Genomic DNA, 22195 nt, shown 5'->3' with positions numbered 1-22195 from the left:
GTAGGAAATGCTAAATGCTAAATTCATGAATTGAAATTATCTAGATCAAATATGATGTGATGTAAAGAGAAACAAAAATACAACCAGGAAGGAGTTATTTTTTTGCAATATAATAATGATGTTAATAGTATCGTAATCTGTAGATATTAATTTTATTTCCTTCTTAAACACACTTTAAGGTGTTCCCAGTGTAGTAAAAATAAGTGCAGGATTTCATTATTTTAATAAACTTGATATAATTTTGAGTATGATTTTTTTTAATTTGTATATAATATATGCATTTAGAGTAATTTACTGAAATTTGTTTAAATGTTTATCAAAATATATCATGTGAAAAAAGATTTTGACCATAAATTGATCTTGTTTACCAAAACAACCCCAAAAAACATATTCAGAAAAATTGTACATGTATTCAAATGAGTCATTACTTAAACACTTACTGCAGTGTACATAACAAAGTCATAATAACATAATTTTCATATGTGATACTGTTACGTTCCCCTGAGCGGTCTAGGCGGGGAGGGGGAAGTAACAGAATTGACTGGGTCAGAAAAAGGAGTCAAGGAGGCAAAAGGGTTAAATTAAAGAGTTTTATTAAAGTTTCAATTTATACTAACTAAAAGAGACGGACAAGCCGCTATTACCATTTAAGGAAACAAACAAAACTCAGGCGTTGGTCAATAAAGTAAAACGTAAGCCAAAAAGAAAGAGCAGCTCACTAGCTGAAAACCACCAAAAACACAGCTCACTAGCTGTAACCACACTACTGGCACTCTGGCCCAGAGCTCACCTTTCCCTGGGCTTAAATACTTTTAATTACTGATGTGAGTCAGCTGTGTAACAGGGAAAGGTGGCACCTCAGGCAGAAGAGGTGGTGGGACATGCCCACACAGGCACCTTCAGGAGGAGAGAGGCCCTGCTAGGGCCGTAACACCCCCTCCCATAAATACAAACCCGTGGTTTGTCAAACTATCACGATAACCAAAACAAGTCCATAACCGTTTCATCACCTACTTGCAGGCTTTCCACCTACCAAACCCCATAGCAATGGTTGGGCATTTCCTGCGGAAGCTGCCAACCCCATCTCAGTGGGTTCACAACATTGACAGAGAGTGGCCCCAGACCCTTGAAAGAGTGTCCCATGTGATAGCCAGGGCTTGGAACCATCATGTGTGGAGAACCCAGCAGGCAGCTAGTGGGCCTTATTGAAACACTTTGCAGACGATTCCTCAAGTCATCGGTACAGGCATGTTTGTTAGCCAGGGTTGCGGGTCTTACTGGTGGTTTTATACACAGTCTGTTCCCCTGCAGGTCATTTTGGGGACCTGGGAAATTGTCAACCAGCGGCCGTTCAGGGTTAATTGACCCCTTACACTGACCACAGGAGCCCCTTACACAACTATGCCCCAAGTGTGGTCCTTTGCTGGGCCTGACAACCTTGTTAGTTTGAGAACCATGAGTGACTGTTTTCAAATCAGGCCTTCTTCCCTTTCGATACGCTTTCCGCTTAAGATGCACACAACCAGCAACCACATGGCCAGGCTTGTGGCAGAAGAAACACAGTTTTGCTTTGGAACTTGAAACCACCACTTTTTCAGCCTCGTTAGCTGGCTCCCTCCTAGCTCTCCAAGATGTATTGTAGTGAGAAGGGATGTCACATTCTACAGCATTTGTTTTATGAGTTGGGGTAAACTCATCGGCCAGTATGGCAGCCTGCTGTAAAGTGGAAACCCTCTGTTCACTTAAATAAAGAGCAATACACTCAGGAACAGAGTTTTTAAAATCCTCCACAAGCATGAGCTCACGTAACGACCCCAAACTGTTAACCTGGCTTGCAGAGCACCACCTACCAAAAAGCTTTGCCTTCTCCCGAGCAAAGTCAAGGTAGGACTGACCCTGTGCCAACTCCAAACCTCGAAAGTTCTGCCTATAGGCCTCAGGCACAAGTTCATAGGCTTGGAGGAAGGCACTTTTGATCTTTTCATAAACTAGGCTGTCCAGCCTAGACAGACCAGAGCAAGCTTGCTGAGCCTTACCTGTGAATTTACACAGCAACATCAACCCCCACACGTCTTCAGGCCACTGTAATGCAGTTGCTATGCTTTCAAACACACTGAAGAAGCTCTCAACACTGGATTCACAGAAAACGGGAACCAGGTGGATGTTATTGCTTACAAACGAGCTTCTAGACACCTGTGCACTGATGGCTTCATCAGCCATTTTGGGGGCCGGAGAAGGCTTAGCAAACACACCCTAATTAAGACACTACGACACCCGTCTGCCAACTCACTCAGCGACTACTGAACAATTAACAGAAAACTACACAACTTACTTTAACTGACCAACTTACCTCTTGCCACACACACATATTAACAAATACAACTTAACCAGTTCCTAAGCACAACAACCTTTACCTACCTATCTTCTGGAGCGTGCTGGGCTCGAGGCGACTTGAAAGGCAGAACTTCAGCGACCGGAGCCCTGAATTGCCTACCCCCAACAGGGAACTAATCCCCGCCCAGGATTACTCCGAAAATAAAAAAGGCAAAATAACAAAATAGTGCCCGAAGGAAGAACTTAATAAGCTCAGCTGGACACTCACCTAACTTAACTGGGAAGTTGAATGTCTAAAGGTGAAAAAAAACAAGATAATCAAAAACCAATTCCAACTCAAAACTTCCTTTTCAACAATCCCGGACGAGCCCCCACTTGTTACGTTCCCCTGAGCGGTCTAGGCGGGGAGGGGGAAGTAACAGAATTGACTGGGTCAGAAAAAGGAGTCAAGGAGGCAAAAGGGTTAAATTAAAGAGTTTTATTAAAGTTTCAATTTATACTAACTAAAAGAGACGGACAAGCCGCTATTACCATTTAAGGAAACAAACAAAACTCAGGCGTTGGTCAATAAAGTAAAACGTAAGCCAAAAAGAAAGAGCAGCTCACTAGCTGAAAACCACCAAAAACACAGCTCACTAGCTGTAAGCTCACTCGCTGTAACCACACTACTGGCACTCTGGCCCAGAGCTCACCTTTCCCTGGGCTTAAATACTTTTAATTACTGATGTGAGTCAGCTGTGTAACAGGGAAAGGTGGCACCTCAGGCAGAAGAGGTGGTGGGACACGCCCACACAGGCACCTTCAGGAGGAGAGAGGCCCTGCTAGGGCCGTAACAGATACCTTATGTGCCTGGATGCTGTCAGTACAAAGAACAACAGTAAGAAACATTATAATCACTTTGACCTTCAGATCGCTCTATTAACCCTTAAAGGAGAGATCAAAGGTCAAATGTGACACGACATATGAACCCGTGACAACACACTATACAGTTGTAAGAATCATAGTTTAATTTTATAAGTTTCAAGTTATTTTTCAAATTCTGACCAATAAATCATTAAGTTGACTTTGAAGACATTGGTGGATGTACGCCTGTCTTTAATGGACACAAAATTTTTATCAGAATTCATTCAAAACCTTCTGACCGATCATGTTTGCTGACCTACAGGCATAAACTTCTTGGTATAAATAATAACTCTTGTGCTTATTCAAAATGTTAACTATTCAGATCAAAATTTTAAATATTTTAGCTATAAGGAAATGCGTGGATATAATTATTTCTACTATATAAGTGATGTTTCTGGAGAAAACACAGTCACACTGCATTCAAGCGTTGCTTAAAAGCAAACAAACATTTAAAGGATTTATTATCTGAATGCTGTTGAAGTTTGCTGTCTCTGAAAATGATTTGTGCTTCTTGTTGCTTTGGTAGCTTGAATTTCTAAGGTGCATCAAACCAGATGAAATGTCATGTGAATTGCATTTTAGGAAAGATTCAAACAATAATAATGTCACCTCTCAGGAACTGAAACTAAGTGAAGGATGATGCATTTATGAGGCAAGCTGCTCACATTTGAAAAAAACACAACAGTATGGCTTCTGTTTGATTGTTGGTCCACAATTTAAATATAGAAGGATGTATAAATTAAAATAATCCAAAATTCTGTGATTTATAGAATCGTTAAACAGTTTTATCAGTGGAAAACAGAAAAAAAATGCACTATATTAGGATATATAGTTAGTGTTGGATCAGGTGACCATGAGTCCTCCCTTAGTTATGGTGCAATAGGTCTCGGCTGCTGGGCGACTCCCATGATGCACTGAGTGTTTCTTCTTCAGTCACCTGTTTCACTCGCTCTGTGTTAATACACATTTCTGCATTTCATTATTATTAAAATCTGGCTCTCTTTCACAGCGTGCCTTTGTTTGTTTTCCATCCCTCAACCTAACAGGTCGCGGCAGATGGCCGCCCCTCCCCGAGTCTGGTGTTTCCTTTCCATTGCTCATAGCAACTGTTGTTGTGATTTGGCTCTAAATAAATAAAATTCAACTGAAATCAATAATAAATGGTTAAGATGAGCAAATTGTTAAATTCAGCACCAACAGTCACACAGTTCTGTAAAACGTTTCAAAAAAATTGACAGTGAGGCAACAATACACTGGAAAAGTTACGCAACGCTAGCAACGCTGGTGAAACCTGTAATGTTAGGAGTGAAGATGTGGAGGAATTCACTACTCTGTGAAAGACTGTGTGCGCACAGAGCAATGTAAAATGTTTCTCAACATGAAATTACAAAGAACTGGGGAGTTTCATTATGAAAAAAAACAAGTAAGCGCAGACTTTCAGTACTGAGCAAAAAGCAAAACTGAAAGTCTGATCTACATTAGAAACAAGTTTGAAATCATTGCACCTCTGAAAACAACTATCAGTTAACACAGCTCGTCTCTGCGCCCACATATTCAGGTTAACACTGAAACATAAAAAAAACTATATATATATATACATATATATATATATATATATATATATATATATATATATATATATATATATATATATATATATATATATATATCTTGCCTAATATGATCTTGCCTAAGTTTTGCAGAACCAGATTGCAACAAGCTAATTGTGTAGTTGCGCTGCCACTCTGGTCCAGACCTGCTATTGAAAACAATTCATTACAGTGAGTAAAACCCACGCTATAATCAGATTTGTCATTCTTTTTTTTTTCTTTTTTTTTGCTGTAAATCAACAAGCAAAGAAATCCTCAGAAGTTTCAAAGGACCATATAGTCAATCATATATTTTTTCTAAAGTTTACAATTTTTATTTATTATTTATATTCTTTTCAGATTTTAATAAATATCTTACAATGCCTCATGTGAAAAAGGCAACCTTTACAAACGTTCAACGTTTATGCTTGCTAATTATTTGTGTTGAGATTTACTTTTTCATTTTAAAAAAAACGTGTAGATGTTATTACAAAATAGCTAAAATAGTTTATATTATAGTGAAAAAAAATATTGCACCCTCATTTCATCTAGTGAATACAATTTTGCTTGTTTAACCTCCACTCTTCCATGGCATGCATTTTTAATTTCTCTTTGATATTTGGGCTGATTGGGACCTGATCAATGTAAAAACAAAGAATTACTAGATTCTTTTTTTTAACCTAATCTATGTTTCTAAGAAAAATGAGAGCCACATATGAGGATATTCATTTAAAATTTCGATAGAACAGTAGCAGTATAATGTCCTTGTAAGTGGATATCAGGCCCTTGCAGAGCAAAATTGAGTATTTTGGTCTAAATAACCCAAAATGTGATGTCCACATATGTGGACGCCAGGAGGTTAAAGGGGAAATGAGTCTGTTTGCAGAGAGACAGAAAACCAAAGTGTGACATGGATTAGATCTCCGGTGGATTCAGTTTATTTGTTCTCACATTTAATTTGTCACTGATCCGGAAAAGTCCTGCGTGTGTTATCCTCTATCGCCTCTCAGCTGGACAGCTACTGCCCAGTTCCACTTTCTCTCGCTTGCAGAAGGCTCAAATTGCAGCAGATCACTCCTGTTTTAACTCGGCCGCACTGACTGCCTGTGAAGTTTTGAATAGATTTTAAACAATGGATTAGCTCCACGATACTGATCTTTTAACTCAGTATTTTGCCTCCAGGTCACTGAGGTCATCATTCCAATGACTTCCCTCACTGCCCTCACGTAAAAGCTAAAGGCGACCTTTGAGGTTATTGCCCTCGGGCTCTGAAACAGCGTACCTTCCCACAGAAGAAGCTGTTCAGCTGACAATGTTAAATCACCTCTAAATACCTCACTGTTTTTAGATTTTTAGGTATTTTAGTCAAATCTGAGGTGTCTCTCGGTTTGGTTGAGCTCACTATAATTTTTTTCTGTTACAGTCACAGTTTTTTATCATTGGTAAAAATTTATTTGTGTTTTTATTCAAATTTTCTGACTAATGTTTTTCACTTATGATCTTTACTATGTTCTCTGTTTACGTGTATGTGTATGTTCCTGTTCAAAAAAAACTGACTTCAAGTGATTAAGCTAACACTTACTGAACTGTTAATTATTCATGTCAACCACTAATGTGAAGCCAGTTTAAATGTTAATTAAAATCCTGAGCAATGAATAAATTCTCAGTAACTTACAAATGTTAATGTCTTAAGCTGAGGTATTTGTAGCTCACATACCTCAGCACAACAAGTACAGACTTCACCTCCACAGATTCAAGCTCTCCTGTTTGTGCCTCACTTTCAGTACACTGCAGGTGATCATCTGGCTGCACACAAACAGCCTAAATAGTGAAGAAGCGTTACTTAAATACGTAGAAAAATATAATAAGGGTGCGTTTAGTTTCTAAATTCAACTATAAAAGCTTTTTAAAACTAGCTGTTATTACAGAATTACATTTTTAATGTGAAAAATCTGGTGCGCACCTGCAGACCAAGCCACTGGGCTGAAAACTGAAGTTTCCTCACATACCCACTGGAGGCTGGCTCCACAGGTGAGTGAATCCCTGTAGACTCCCATGTCTAAATGGCCAGTTTTGCAGCAGAAATAAACAAACCTGGACTTTGTGTGCAGGGGTGATTTCTTTTTTATTTTTATAAAACAGCTACCTTATAAAAGGATGCCCCCTCCTTTTTTTTAAGACATTAACTCTCCTCCAGCTTGTAAACGATCACTTCCACTTTGTTCACTGATGCTCTGCCTGTTTATGGATGTGCCACTGCCCCCCTCCTCTCACCTCTCTGTCTCTGTCTGTATCCTTGTCGTCATCTTTTTCTGTCTGCCCTGAGCTCCTCCCTGTCTTCGGTTCCTCTCTGCTCACTGATTGCTCTTCCTCTTGGCATCGAGATAGTGTGCGAGTTACACAAGCGACCCACCCTGTGCATGACACCAAGGGCCTGACACACACATGCTATGCGAATGCACACAGACACCCACACCTACAGTACCATACCACCCAGCTAATACTCCCACGCCTCTCAGGAAACACTTTCTGACTCAAAGTCGCCCTCACACACACACATACACAAACACACACACACATAGAATTAGTTAGATGGATGCGTGAACATGAACATGGTTAGACACAGAAAATGAACACGTATAAATTTCTATATATGCACGCAGACACACCACATTCACACAGTGTGTGCTTGCAAACAGGGTGAGCAGCGGCTGCTTGGGTATATGAACGGACTGCTTCGAGTTGTGTATCAGAGGGGTCATCTGCTGCCTTTTCTTCCTTTCCTGTTATGTTGCTTAAAATACACTTTTACTGCTGCAACTGTGTGTTCCTGTATGAGCCCCCAACCCCCCAAAATAACCGTGGCGCATGTAAACGAATACACAAATATAAGCAAGGTTTAATGCAAAAAAACACAAACAACTGATATAACACAGCTTAAGAGAGTCATACAGAGTCAAATATTGTCATATGTAAGTTAGTTGTATAAAATTATTAAATATTAGATTCATATATTACTCATAGAACATCTGTATACAAGCAATTAATCACATTAGCAGACACCCGTAGAATAGGATACACACACACACACACACACAATTGTGCGCAAGCACACACGCTGTCACCCTCTTTACGCTCACATGCACAAATGGACTTTATTCAAACACTTATGCTACTCATTCTCATAAAATGGCTTGTAGTATCACGCATACACTTAGATTTTAATTAACTTCTGATACAAAGACAACAGGGCTGTTATACTGACACCATATGACACATAAATGAGACATTTTGATATGGGATGATAGTGAACGACACAGGAGCGACACAGGATCGTCTCTGGCCTTCTCAGACTTCCTACATGGTAGGTATCTGCAGACACTTAGTCTGTTAATAGAGAACTGAAGGAATCCCATAGTGAACAGCACAAAGCATGTCCTCTCTCCTTTTTCGCCCGTCCAAGGTAAGCACACTGATCTTCTACTGGTGGTTAAAAAAATCGCAACAGAAACTCACAGCTTTTTCTCGTTTTCTCTTTTGGTTGTCAAAATCAGATCGGGGCTTGGGACAGGCAGGCACGGTTCATGCACCCATTTTAGTACCACTCTAGGACACAAAAAACAAGCAAAGCAGCTCCAGAAATGTGGCTGGTGGATGGGTGGAATTGCACTTTTTCTGGCTCAAATGTCTGTGAAATATAAAAAGCATCGAACTACAGGACAGCCTGGTGTAGCGGGGAGACTTAAACTGGAAAAAGGAAGGAAATAAATAATCAGTGAAGCAGGTGTCCTTATATCCTTAGTGTTGTGGTGTATATAACTCCTGGTTTTTTGTATCTCCTGGTCGTCACTGCTCAGCAGTGTTCCAAGTCACTTTACTCATTTTCCAGTATACCGAGCTTGCGATTGTCACTATGGATCACTGATGATGTCACTGAGGGTTTTGGCTGCTGTCGAGAGGCACCGATGAGTGTGTGGAGGTGGCGGTGATGTAGGGGGAGGGCTCCAGAGTGGGAGGTGATGGGGAGTTTTTCTTTTGTAAATGTGAAGGATGCTGGGTTGTGGTGCAGGTCAGGGCTGGTGATGGAAGGGGGTTTAGAGGTATGTGTAGGGGGCAGACGAGTTGGGGAAGGGGTGTGGGGGTGCTCTCAAGAATAGATCAAGCTCTTGAGGAAGCGGGCCGTGCCACGTTTGAAGACGAAGGGACAATCACGCCGCTGGGAAGCGCCTCGAGTCGGAGAGGAAGCCAAACAACGAGAGGAAAAGCGCTCTGATTTTTGCACAGGAAGCCCAATGCACCTCCTGCTCGGGCCAGATAAGAGCGCTGCAGTTCCCAGGGCCAGACCCAGCAGTGGACCCAGGACCCAGGCGAGAGGCCCCCCGTCAGCCTGGCCCAGCCTGGTCCACTGTCCCTGGGCCTCCTCCAGCACGGCGTCAGGCTTGTGGTGGTGCAGCCGGGCTGCAAAGAACAAGGGGCCCAGTGAGGATCCAATCAAAAGTACCAGTCCAAAGAAATACAATCAGCACAGAAACTGAAGCTGAACCAGAACAGAGCTTTACAAAGGACCGTGAGGCAGCCAGTTAAGAAGCCAAATGTAATCTGCAGTGTAATTACTGTGCAAACATGCTTGACTCATTTTTTAGGTATACTATAACTTCTGCTGTTCTACTTTGTTGGGAAATACAGCCTTTTTGTTTATTTTATGCCTCTTTCTTTATGTAATTACAATACTGCTACAAATCACATTATATTAATGGAATAAAAATGGCTTAAAGTCGAATTATTCATCTAAGTGATGATTAAAAACTGGGCTTTGCCAAATTTCTCACATGTGCAGATTGCATCTGACATCTTACTGTGAAACAAGACAAAGGTGCTGTCACACATACAATAAACGGCATGAACAAAAGAGCTTACATCACTTGACCTGGATTTACTCTGACACTGAAGATTGCATACTTTGGCGCTGCCAGGCGGCCTGAGACAATCCTAATGTACATTATGTAGATAACTTTTGGCATTTGGATGAGATTGATTGGCGTGGCGCCTTGTGAGAGTGCCAGGGTTAAGGGTCAAGTACAGTTATGATGTCAGTGTGTCTCAGGGGGCAAAAGAGCGTGGGCAGCTGCTGTGGTGCTCTCAGGTAATACTTAACCTTTCTGACTTGTTTGTAAGGAACACAATACGTGTCTGACCTCCGAGAGCAGCTCAATCAATGTTTCTGCCAAAATGCCTGCTTGGATACTGGCGTGTGTTTAAGGCTGACTGTCCCTTCGCTTCATCGGGCTGGGCCATTTCTCATGAGAACTTTGTATATTGAGTGTGTGTCAGATATAAGAAAAAGCATCACAGGATGCAGTGTGCAATCACAATAATAAACAGGCCTCTCACCCTGCCTCCTGGACAGGAAATTCATTAAATCATAGCGTTTGATTTGGAAACCAACAAATCGTGACTGAGAGCACGGAACTGGCTGCTATTGAAGTGTGTTTTTTTTCTCTGTCCTTTCAAGTCTGAGATACAACGTGTACTGTGTTTGTGAATGTACCAGGCACACACACACACACACACACACACACACACACACACACACATAGGATGCAGATTTGTATGAACTTAAACAAACATATGGAAAGGACACATGGACAGTAAGAGAACAAAAATATGAGAAAGAGCTGCACAATCAAACAAACATGCAAACACTGGGCCGATGAAATACACACACACAAACACACACACAGACACACACACATTTTCACACATTCCTGCACATGAAAGGCCCCCAAAGGCATCTGTTCTGGTTACAAGAAGGAAACGCTGTCTGAACACACGCAGAAATAGACAAAACATGTCTCGTTTTACAACAAAAAAAATAAAAAATCACACATACACACACACACACACACACACTCCAATGAGTAACATAGAAGAAACATCATTATTTATTCTATGTGCACATGAAGTGTTATAATATTATTAATATTTTTAACCTTGCAGCCAAAAAGGTAAAAAAAAATATATATATGCCTTTTTTTTTTTACATTTTTGCAGATTAATTATGCACAGTATGTGAAGTAAATTTCTGAGGTGCCAGATTTTAATATAATAAAAGCACTTGAAGCTCTGTATAGCTGTATGGTTTTTATATTTGGCTTATATTGTTCTTCTGGTCAATTATGTGCATACTAGGAAACCAGCTATCTTTATTTAAGAATTTATAAAGTATAGAAAATTATACATTTTAATGGATTTTATAAATTAGTTTAGTGCTTTAGTGCTTAGTGCTGGTAAGGTTGTGATGTTCTGGGTACTTACAGGCCTTTAGACGGACAGGGATGCCAAAGCCACTGGATGTGTGGAGGAGGGACTCCGTGGGATGTGCAACGCAGGGCTTGTCTGCTCCCCCGTGGTACGGAGCCCGGGTCCTGCAGCAACACCGCTTTCTCCCCTATTTTTGGACTCACTACAAGACGAGATGATGCCGAGATAAACATGATAAAAAAGTGAGGTTTAATGTCCTGAGGACAGGACATTTAGAGCTGAAGAAGTATTTTTGTTGTTGTTGTTTCTCACCGTTAACCACAAGTGTGAGTGTGAGATTCTGGTAGAGTCTGTGTTCCTGGTTTCGTACGAGGACCGTGTACTTCCCAGCATCCTCTTCTGCAACATCCCGGATAACCAGGGAATTTCCACTCATGTGGTATCTGGAGCATTGCTCTGCTGCAACCGTGCCATCCTTCAGCCTGCCAGGAAAAAAAAATAGACCTCTGAGTAAAGTGGAGAGGAGGGATGTTTCCGAAAAGCTTCAGGTAGTGTGTGAAGGATGAAACAAAGTTGCAGGGAAGGAAATAAGTTGGAATACTTAAAGTGCTGATGAGTCATATTTTATTGGGAAGTCATTCCCTCTTTCCAAGAAATTAAGAAGTTAGCTGAGATAAGCTTCCAGGTTAAAGGAGGTAAAGCATAAATAAAAAAAAAAAACACTGGAGAGGTATGAACACTAAAGAAGAAGCTCTCAAGTCACAAATTTTGTGAGGATACAGGAGTATTTCTGATCACTTACCAAATGACTTTTGGGGCCGGGAACGCTCGCAGTTTGGGAGAGATTTTATAAGATTTCTCTCCTGCTTGCACCATCATCACCAGTCCGTTTCTGGGTTTCAGGTTGATAAATGGTCGGTCTGAAAATGAGGGGAAAAATGTGCATTAAAAAAGCTGATGTCAAATTTTGGAAACCGCTGTGACGTTCTGGAGCCTGTGATAAAGAATGCGCTGGTCACAGAAACTTAAAAAAATTAAGCAAGCATGACTGGAATGAGTAATCCGGGCAGATGACTGGTGAATTTCCTGAATGTCGGGATGGGTCAGCGGAGGAAACTCACCATAGACAGTAACATTGACGTGTTTGTGCTGGCTTTGATCACCACTCTTGACGCGGCACGTGTAGCGGCCTCGGTCTGAACGCTGGAGCTTCGGGATGGTCAGAATACTGTAGAACAACATTTCTGTTTGATGCTTCACAAGCCTTTTGAAAGTTGAGCCGGCACTGATACTCTGCAGGATAACATGACAGAAGAGCCATGAGATTAACACTGAAGGGTAATCTTTTGATTGTGCAAGGGAAAGAGTTATGCACTTGTTATAAATCAGTAATAACGCCATTAATTACAGCCCTAACTAATAGAGTATAAAATGAAAGACATTTACCAACCCTAAAGGGGATTTCATTTGCACAGGCAGTGCTTTTGTGTTACCTACATACCTTCCACTTATTTTACACTTCAAAATAAATATGAATAGAATCTCTAAGACGTTTACTTGAGTATAAGATGTAGCATGCTTGGCTGATAGAATATATATTTTGCGAAGTGAGGCAGGAAGTTGGTTCTTCCCTATCAAAGGTAATTTTTCGTCTAAACATGTGCTTCTTTCATCTCCAGAGACTGTAAAGTAGCTCTGACCTTTCCAGGGTAGTCCCATGTGAAGTTGACTCTGGTGTTCAACTCTGCAGTGGCAGAGCAGTTCAAGACCAGTCGCTGTCCCTTTAAGGCCTGCGTATGTTCACTGCTGTTCAGACGCACATCTTTGATTTTATTCACTGAGACAAAAATAAGTAGAATATCAGGGATTTTGCACAAAAACCATTGATGCACACATACATGTTTACGCGTGATTTATATAGTTGTGCAGAAAGAGCTTGCTGACCTATTCTGTGTACAAAATATCTGCGTGACTGGTGTCGGACTATGTCACCAGTGGTCTGGCAGAAGAAGAGGCCGATGTAAAAGAAGGTGGGAGATCTGATTGTGAAGCCTCGCCTGCTGTTCCAGATAATGTTCCTCTGGTCTGGACTCAAGCTGTGGCTGCGGTACTGTGAAAGAGGCAAGGAGAAAACAACACCCATCACATGTCTGACTGCACCACAGTCTACAGCACAGAAGCGATGACACAGTTTAACCACACTGAACAAACAATTGTCATGGCTCAAGATACAAGATACAAGTCATGGTGATTAACTTTGAAATGTGAACACATGATAAATTACAAATGTGGAAAGAACCTGCTTGTACCTCGAGTAAAATAACTGTAATTTGTGACTATTTGTCATTTGCAACAGTGACTTGGCTTTTTTTTTTTTTTTTTGCTTTGAGTCAGAGGCATCTGCCTGCTCCAGAAAACAAGTAGGAATTCAGATTAATGTATTAGATGTGAAAAGTTTTGTGTTAAATCTATCTGAAGATAGACATCAAATAATGTATTCATACAACTGATAATGGGACATGATAAAAAGCTCCTGAACAGGTGTTGGAAATCAACCTTTATTTTAAAACTCCTAAAAGTCCAAGTCAAGCCTCATTTTGGACGTTTTTCTCAAAGCAATGTTTTTAAAAACAAAAGTAGAGGTGCCGGGATCATGTTGGTTCTGCGGTTAGCGCCGTTGATTCACAGCAGGTGGATCCATGCTGTGAGGAGTTTGCATGTTCAACTTGAGCCCCAGCAGGTTTTTGGTAGCTCCAGTTTCTTCATGCTGTGGTCATGCTGCCAGGCAATCACGCAGCAACAACCAAAAGTTTGCTGAACAACAAGAAATTCATGCACTTGATGTCATTTGAGCTTTTGTTTTCACTTCAATGGACAGATCATCCTCGGGCTTGGGGGAGATAAGTCCTCTGGGATGCTGTGCAGTTTCTTTCAGATAAAGACCTCCAGAAGAATGAGGCTGCCTATAATCCCACAGGGTTTGTTTTATAATTCTTGTCTACCTTGTATAACTGAACAACCTTGTTGTTTTCTTGGAAGTTGCTACAAGGAAATGTTTACTAGAGTTTCTGTGACATGGTGGAAGCCTCCCACCCTCTCCCGAGGGAACAGGTAGAGCCCTCCTCCACCAGCATCACACACAAACAGTTTCCCCCTCTCGTGCACCCCTGATGTGAACTGGTTGATATCCCCCTCCCAGAGTGATGTGACCCCCCCGAGACAGCACTGAGCTCTTCCTTCTCCTGTCCCAGGCCTTTAAAATAGATACTTCCTCACTTCTTCCTCTTCTGAACTCATTGACACCCAGCCCGTGAGCTCTAGCACCCTGTGTGCCATTCTTACTCCAGTGTCTATGCTGAGAATCGGTAAAAATGAAGAAAAAAGGGGAGGGAAAAGGGGAGGAGCAAAAGAGTCAGGCAGGATATGAAAAACGTGACTCCAGTCCATCTCCTTGCATCCTGTTACTACAGGATATAGACTTTTGACTTGTCGACCCCGTGATCCCGCACCTCCCGGTCACTTTCACGGCTAGAGCGAGAGAGCAGAACCTCCTGCGCATTGTTCTTCTCGAGAAGGGTCATATTAGACAAGCAGGCAAAGTGCAAAGTCCTTCCAGGAAAAAAACACTCCAGTGACAGCGAGTGGGTTCCAGGTTATGACCAGAAACTGGAGGGGAAGAGGAGGGATATCAAGGAAGAAGAGGACAGCTATTTTTAGAATAATTACCTTAGCTGATCCAAGCACCGAGATGGAGGCAGGACAAATGTGGATGTGACATGCACGGCTTAGTTTGTCCAAGTTTTTTGGACTTCCTGTGTTCTAAATCACAAGAATCTAAAATTCCTTCATATTTCTCTTTTGTTAATGTGTCAGTGCTTTGGGTGTGCTGGTCCAAACAGAGAATATCTAAAGAAATATTTCTTACTTTGGCATTAAAGTCTGCTTCAGCCACTGACCTCCACAAATGCAGATGGAGGGAAATTAAAGGGCTTAACAAAGAGTGGATGGATGAACATGACATTTTCATGATGAAAGGTGTAGTTGACTTTTAAAAAAAGATAAATCCATGCTGCTGCTGCTGCTGCTGGACTAATTTTACACACTTTCTAATCTGTGTCTTTACTGTAAGTGCAGTACTAAACTGCTGAGGTTGCCTTTAATCTTCAATGTATTCTTTCTGTTTTGTGCATCCAAAAGCAGAATAACCAACACTTACTTAGCCTTCTTTCACTGTCTCGACCTGAGCCAGTACTGTATGTTTTATAACTTGTTGACTGTAGATATCATTTTCCAATAGTGACGCGCAAACCGTCATTTTAATGACGAATGCTCCTGATTAAAGAGAATAGACTCTACTTTGATCTATTGGGGCCAACAGTAGCCACCTCTGCTTCCTCCACCAGGCTGTCCAGCTGTTTAAAGCATCAGTTGGAGGAAGTTGGCAGCCAGTGTTCCTACTACAAGATGTAGAGGGTGAGATGTGGGAAATGGTGCTGGCCAGTGGCCAGTGGGGCACTCCAGACCCCATGTCCTGTCTCCAGAGGTAAAAACAGTGCCAACAGTGGTTCCCAGTAAAAACCCTCAAAAACAGGTAGAGATGTTAAAGACATGAGCAGGGAATCACGTTTGATTAACCCGCAAATAGTTTGCACTTTTACTCTCTCTGCTCTCCCCCTCACTCAGCACTCGAGCGCCAACACTCACAAACATATCCGCACACACTTTCACACATATCCGCAGACGGACACAAACAAACGGACACACACGCCACAGTGCAATGGCTGCCAAGATAAGAACAATGTGGCGAATGATCTGGACAGGGAGACATGACTGAACACTGTATCGCGTGCATATGTGAGGCCTGATTGAAAAAACTGGGCAAAGCAACGATGATGTGCAGAGAACGGAACGTGAGCGATTGAGCGAAGAAGTACAAAGTGTGACACGAGTGCCCAAACACAATCAGAACATGGATCGTGATGCAGAGCAGGTCTCTGCACCCATGCACAGTGCATTAAATTTAAAAGGTGTTCAGTCACTTGGTAGATAAAAAGCACATCTCCTGCACAAACCTTTACTAGTTCTGTGGTGACGTTGGGGCTGGTGACCCGGCAGGGGATGACCAGTGGCTCCTTTTCCTTCAGGTACAACACGTCTGGGCTCATATTTGCATCCTCCACGAATAGCTGCTGGCTGTCTGAAACCCAAACACTGCGGTCAGGGACACATATTGTACAATATTAAGTGTGTAAAATAAATGCATGAATAAAGAGTCTTTCTTACATATGATATGTTAAAAAAAAATATTGGGGGAGTCAAGGTTAAAATTATGCATTAGCAGAGTGGCTCCTTTGTGGCTACCTGTCTGTTAAATCTAGCAGAAAATCTGGACCTTTTGTTCCTGGTTTTGTTCTCGACTGGCTAGCATTCATTTCATATTGCATCCTGGTCCCATTAATGATGCATGTATAAAGTGAAAGACAGGCCCGTAAATAAATTTCCAAACAAGCTCTTGCATCACTCCTCTTGCTGTTTCCACATTTTTAGATCCCTTTCATCATTTTGGGCCAACTTTTAAAGTCATGCACATATATAGAAACTGCCTCTTTGCACAAGACACACCCACACACACAAACACACTACCAATATCAGTCTCAACAACAACAAACAAAAGCAAACAGACACACACTCCTAAACATTCACTGAATACCCATTCAGCAAATGACTGTCTGTAGTCAGCGATAAACACTCAGATTGTTTGGAGGCAATCAAACGGCTCTCCATGTGTTTCTCCTCTCGGCTCGACTACTGTAAAAGCGCTGTGCCATTCAAAGGTGTGGGTGTTGCTCGCTGTATTGTTTGTGACCATAGGGTGTTATTCAAGGAAAGCAAATCTCTGAACATTCAAACAAAAGTACCCCAAGGACTAGTAGCCTGGAGGCTTCCTTCTTCTGCTTTGATTCCTAATAGAGAAGTCGGGGAGGGAGGCAAATGTCTGAGCAGAGCTGCAGGCCAAGTCTGACGCTTAATGGACATGGTGACCTGAGCGATTGATGGCTCCCGAGGGTCCTGTTGGCTAAACAGTAATGTGCCCTGTGACCCTGGCTTCCAGCCCAACTCTGCCTCATAATTGCGCAGACTGAGCAGCGTCACCTTCCAGGACAGGGAGGAGCTGGCTGGGCAGACATCATGCCTCCTCTGCCCCTGAGCTACTGCCCTTCATCTTATCCTTCTCAGCTCTTCACACACACACACACAAACACACACACTTCCACACACCGCCCTGCCGCCACCTTGTAGAGACACAGCGACATTCCCTCCCAGCACACCCCCTTCGAGCCCTTCCCCTCCTTCCCAAAGCACAGGATGCTTCAAGCAAGGCTGAGCAGAGCAGATAAGGCTGATGCCCTGGGAAACTCTGCCCGGGCCTGAGCCTTTCAGCAGCTGGGCTATTCCTGGCCTCGAAGTAGCACGTAAACGAAAGTAAAAAAAAAAAAAAGAAGAAGAAGAAGAAGAAGAATTTATATATAGACAAAAAGGAGGTAGGCCTGGGATGAGAAAAGGGGGAGGCAGGGGAGGAGGGCAGTGAAACTGTGCCAGAGTCATCTAGAAGGATGTGTTGTTAGGACAAACAGTGTTTAGATATAATTGGCTCACTGGCATTGGTCTGTATTTAGCGCCCACTGCATCCTGTTTAACCTGACATTACAAACAATACACATGGCAGGGTGAATGAGTGAAGGGCTTCTCAATGAGCGGGCTAAAAACAGCTATTAAAAAAAACATAACGCAAAACAGAAAAAAGTGCCCGGGGTAGCGGTGTCTTACCTGTGACATAAACGTAGATGGATGTCTGTTTATGGGGTTTGTCCTGGTACCTGCAGCGGAACAGGCCGGTGTGCTGGGCCTGGATGCTGCTGACTTTCACCTGGCTGCAGTAATGCTTGCTCGTCCTTCCACAGCGAGATTCACTCACGTCCACCTGATCTCTGTCCAAGCCTGCTGGGAACGTCCAGCTCAGCTGCCAGCGACCCCTGGTCAACAGTTACAGTGAGTTGGTAACCCTCTACAGCTTACATCACTGTAACTGTATCCCTTTATCCAAAGATGATTTCAACATGTGTGTGGAAGATGAAGATATATATTGGACTCTAATGAACTTATAATACATTACAATCTCATTCTGTTTTAGCTGCACGTGGTAAGCGTGCAATAACACGTAATAATAGGTGCTTGTAATTTATTTAGAAAAAGGATCACTAGTAAATGTTGAAGAGATTGTTTCAATGGAAAAACTGACTCGTGCTTTTAAGCTGCTTTATGAGATGCTCAAGCTAGAGAGGAAAGAATGAGGAACAAGAAGTAGGGGGAAAGATGTAAGGTGCTTGCACAACAACTGATGGTTTATTTTTATTCAATGTTCTAGTGTTTATTTAAGAGTTTTCGTAATTCTGTGCCTTCATTAAGAGATTTCTTTAACCAGATATCAGTCATGGTGACTGTCTCATTCAATCCCAACCCAGGTTCAGCCCTTTATCCAAACTACGGATGCCTGGCTCAGATCTCTCTACCAAAATCCTTCTAAGTCTTAGCAGCAGGCACCCATCCCAAAACACTTCTGGATACTTATTTTGGGCAGTTAGTTAATAACGTTATCCAAACTTGACTTTAATTTCAGTGGCTATCAGCACATAAACACTGCATTCATAGAACACATTTTAAAAGGCTTTTTTCCTCCAGGAAGTTACACTTCTACCACCATCTTTACTAAAAAAATGAATTACAGATTTTAAATCACAATGTTTCCGCCTCTACCTGAAACTCACCTGCAGTTGAGCGTTAGCATCTGGTTAGCATCCAGAACCTGCTGCCGAGTTTTGACATCCAGGAGAGGGACGCTGAACCTCCCCTTCTGATCTTTATCTGCAGAGGTCAGAGCGCCGAAAAGATGAGTAAATTTATAGAAACAGTTCAACACCCAATGACCTGTAGTGTGGTTTGTCTCATAGCAAGTATCTATTAACCTATGGATCTCTCCAGAGAGGTTAGAGGTCAAGGAGAACTTATAAATGTCAAAGTGAAAAGGGTACATCTGGACTGAGTTTGTTGACTCTGGTTAACTGCTTAATTCAGGTGTAGAGACAAGTGTCCATGTGGTTGGGACGTACACAGTGAAAAACCCTTTTCAATCACTTTTAGGGAAATCCTGAAAGATAACACACTTCCTGTAAGGTATGCCAACCAGTCTGGGTGATTCCCACCTCCACAGCACGTCCTCCATCAGCATCTCTGACCCTGCTCACATCTCCTCGCTAAACCCACTTAAGAAGTTTTGTGGAAATGCGTAAGCAGTGTCCCTCTTGTTTATCAAATAAAGGCATTTCTCCACTTCATCGCTGAGGTTTATTAATGAGAGATAAAGACTGTCCACCCTTCCTTCCTCAAAACAACAGAGGAAACATCATTCAGGGAAGCCCGTCCTTCACTCGGACTCCTCCTCGCACAGCAGCTCATAAAGAACCACCTCCACTGATCTGTGAGCAGTTAAACTGCTGCTAGGGCAGTTAGCGAATTTATCACTTAAATCCATTATTGCCTTTCATTGTCAGCATCATTGTTCCCAGTGGATCCCCCATTGAGCACAGTATCTAGTATTACTCATACTGCTAACACTTCCTATGCTACTTCCTTGGGTTTCACAGGAGGCAGCAAATACACACACACAGGCAGGAGAATGGAAGATGGAGGGGGAAGTCAAGGATCTCCTCCAGCTTTTCAACAAGCTGTTTAAACAAGTGTCTAATTAGCACACTTTCTGTGTTATCAGGTAAAGGAAAGCATTTCGCAATCCTAACTACAACATCACTGCCATTACCAGGAAGTACTGTGGTTAGTTTCCACAAAGGCTCATTACACTGACGTACCAGGGAATCTAAAACAAACACCTGAGGGCAATGAGATATTTAAAGTGCCATGAACAGAAACATGCAGATGCATACTAAGGTGAAATTCAGACAAATTAATGAGGACATAGTAAACTCTTTGAGCTGAAATTTACATCACTGCAATAAATCTCAGGAGCATGAAGATTTCTAGACAATCAGCCGACATGAAGAATTTGTTTACCTGTAGTGAAATGTGATCATATGATTTTATTATCAGTTTTAAAATACTAACAGATATAGAGAGGTCCAGTCTAGAATAGTCTCTCCAATAATTCTGATTAATATAATGTATTAAAGGTAACAGTGACAGCGGGGTGTGAATAAATGAAGAATTTAGTTTGTTCTGTGTAAGAAGGTGTTTTTCAGAACGGCTGATTATGCATTATATTTTATATTATGTATTAATCATTATTATTATGTATTTTCTGCAGTTATTCTGGACTGAGTCACGTTATTTGTCACATTCAGTTGAATAAATATTGATGCAGAACCTTTTTTATACTTCTTCCTTTCTCTGTATTACACTGCTATATATGTACATATGGATTAAGTACAGGTATGCATGTATGTGCATGTTTTACTTGTCATCCAGCAGGAAATAATTGGTGGAGTTTTTGTTTCAGTGACAGATTTAAAACAAACGCCATGATGCATTTGGAAAATGAAAAAACAAAATTTTAAATAGTAATAGCACATGAACAGTCGAGGATAACTAGAAGTGATGTAATAAGTCGTTACACGTGTAGGACATCTTTTAAAATTCACCGTATGCAAAATAAAACAATTAAATTCAAACTTTTTAAAAATGCCATGTCCCGGATCAAGCTCTTAATGTAACGCACGATTTGATATGCCAGTTTCGCTGAACATGTACAGTGACAATAAAGGGTGATTCTACTCTATTCTATTTTGCACCTGTAGACGCATCATTTTTTATTCCTTGAACTGCTTCCACTGGACTCCATAAATGCAGCCTAGCGACTGTTTGAGCAATGAGCACAAATTCACATCGGTTCCTGCTCAGAGGAGTTTTTGACCCCTCATCCATTTATATTATTGACAAGCTCACTAGCTTCAGGAAACAACGCCTGCGCGCATCCATTCAGCAGAGGCCATGCGGGCAAGGAGCCGGGCCACAGGGGTCCCGGTTATCCAAACAAGTGTCCGGGTGGGATATGGCTCTTATCATCCTCAGCGCAAAAGGAGGTTTACAGCTTCAGACACGCAGCCACAGCGGCGACACAACAAGCCGATAAATGAGGAGCGGCAGCGCAATAATTAAGGGGGATTGGCTGTCAGTCTGTTGTTTTCTACCTTGATTAGTTGAAATACTTATTTTTGTTAGGTTTGTCAGGTTTACAAGAAATAACGATCATGAAGGATTTTGGCTCTAATTAACTAACTATTACAAACAAGTTTCCTTGACTGTAAATTAGCGCAGGTCTGTGTAAATTAGCAGTTATCCTTGCTGCACGCACTCTGTGCGCCCATAACATCTGCAAAACTGACCCAGTTACTTACCTTTTGCTAGAACACCATAAAATCCAAACAGCAGGGAGAAGAGAATAAAATTCATCATGTCTGGAGACTCCGAAGCAGCTTTGCGCTTTCAAATAAAATAACGCATGAAAGAAGTTGTATTCCTGCTGTGGCTCCTTTCCCCCCCCCCTTCTGTTTCTTTTCTCTCCACCGGACTACAAACGCAGCACAGCGCGGTTGACTGCTGCGCTCTGAGCTGAGGATCACCGAATGGGAGACAGTTTCCTGAGTTTATCTGCGGGAGATCACGCAACAGGACACCGCGCTTGAGCTCCAGTGCAACTTTTTCCCATCGTTTCGGATTGTGGTGCGGCTTTATACTGTTCCCACAGTGCACCCACCGGATAGACGGCTTCCGTTACGTCCAGTGACACACCCAGCGCGCGCAACAGCGGTCCCATTTCAGCTGTCCCATGTAGTAAAACCTGCTAAATGTTATATTTTTCTAATATAAGAAAAATCAAAACTCTGTTTCCTCGGATTTTTCACACTTCGGATTGGACATTCACTTTTTGTTCCTAAGCCAAGAGTCTACATGCGCTATTTTCCATCGGGACGTTTACGCTTCACTGGAAATGATGCGCACTGATCAGCCGCTTGCGTATATCTTGTCAGTACCCAGGG

General features: G+C 42.0%; 1 protein-coding gene across 1 annotated transcript in view; it reads right to left on the bottom strand.

Annotated features, from left to right (window-relative positions):
- Positions 1 to 22122, bottom strand: part of flt1 (fms related receptor tyrosine kinase 1) — a 42189-nt gene extending 20067 nt beyond the window's left edge. Inside the window, exons 1-10 of the mRNA XM_026179532.2 lie at positions 21554 to 22122; positions 18914 to 19010; positions 17916 to 18121; positions 16160 to 16284; positions 13032 to 13197; positions 12788 to 12924; positions 12209 to 12380; positions 11890 to 12007; positions 11400 to 11569; positions 11142 to 11289 (exon numbers count right to left, since the gene is read on the bottom strand). Coding sequence (XP_026035317.1) covers positions 11142 to 11289; positions 11400 to 11569; positions 11890 to 12007; positions 12209 to 12380; positions 12788 to 12924; positions 13032 to 13197; positions 16160 to 16284; positions 17916 to 18121; positions 18914 to 19010; positions 21554 to 21611 — 1397 coding nt within the window. The 5' untranslated portion in view covers positions 21612 to 22122. The remainder of the gene's footprint in view (positions 1 to 11141; positions 11290 to 11399; positions 11570 to 11889; positions 12008 to 12208; positions 12381 to 12787; positions 12925 to 13031; positions 13198 to 16159; positions 16285 to 17915; positions 18122 to 18913; positions 19011 to 21553) is intronic.
- Positions 22123 to 22195: the final 73 nt, after the last annotated feature.

Source organism: Astatotilapia calliptera, chromosome 9, assembly GCF_964374335.1.
Source record: "Astatotilapia calliptera chromosome 9, fAstCal68.1, whole genome shotgun sequence".
NCBI classification, from domain to species: domain Eukaryota; kingdom Metazoa; phylum Chordata; class Actinopteri; order Cichliformes; family Cichlidae; genus Astatotilapia; species Astatotilapia calliptera.
The sequence above is the reverse complement of the archived record's forward strand: the minus strand, read 5'-3'. Positions and strand labels throughout refer to the sequence as shown.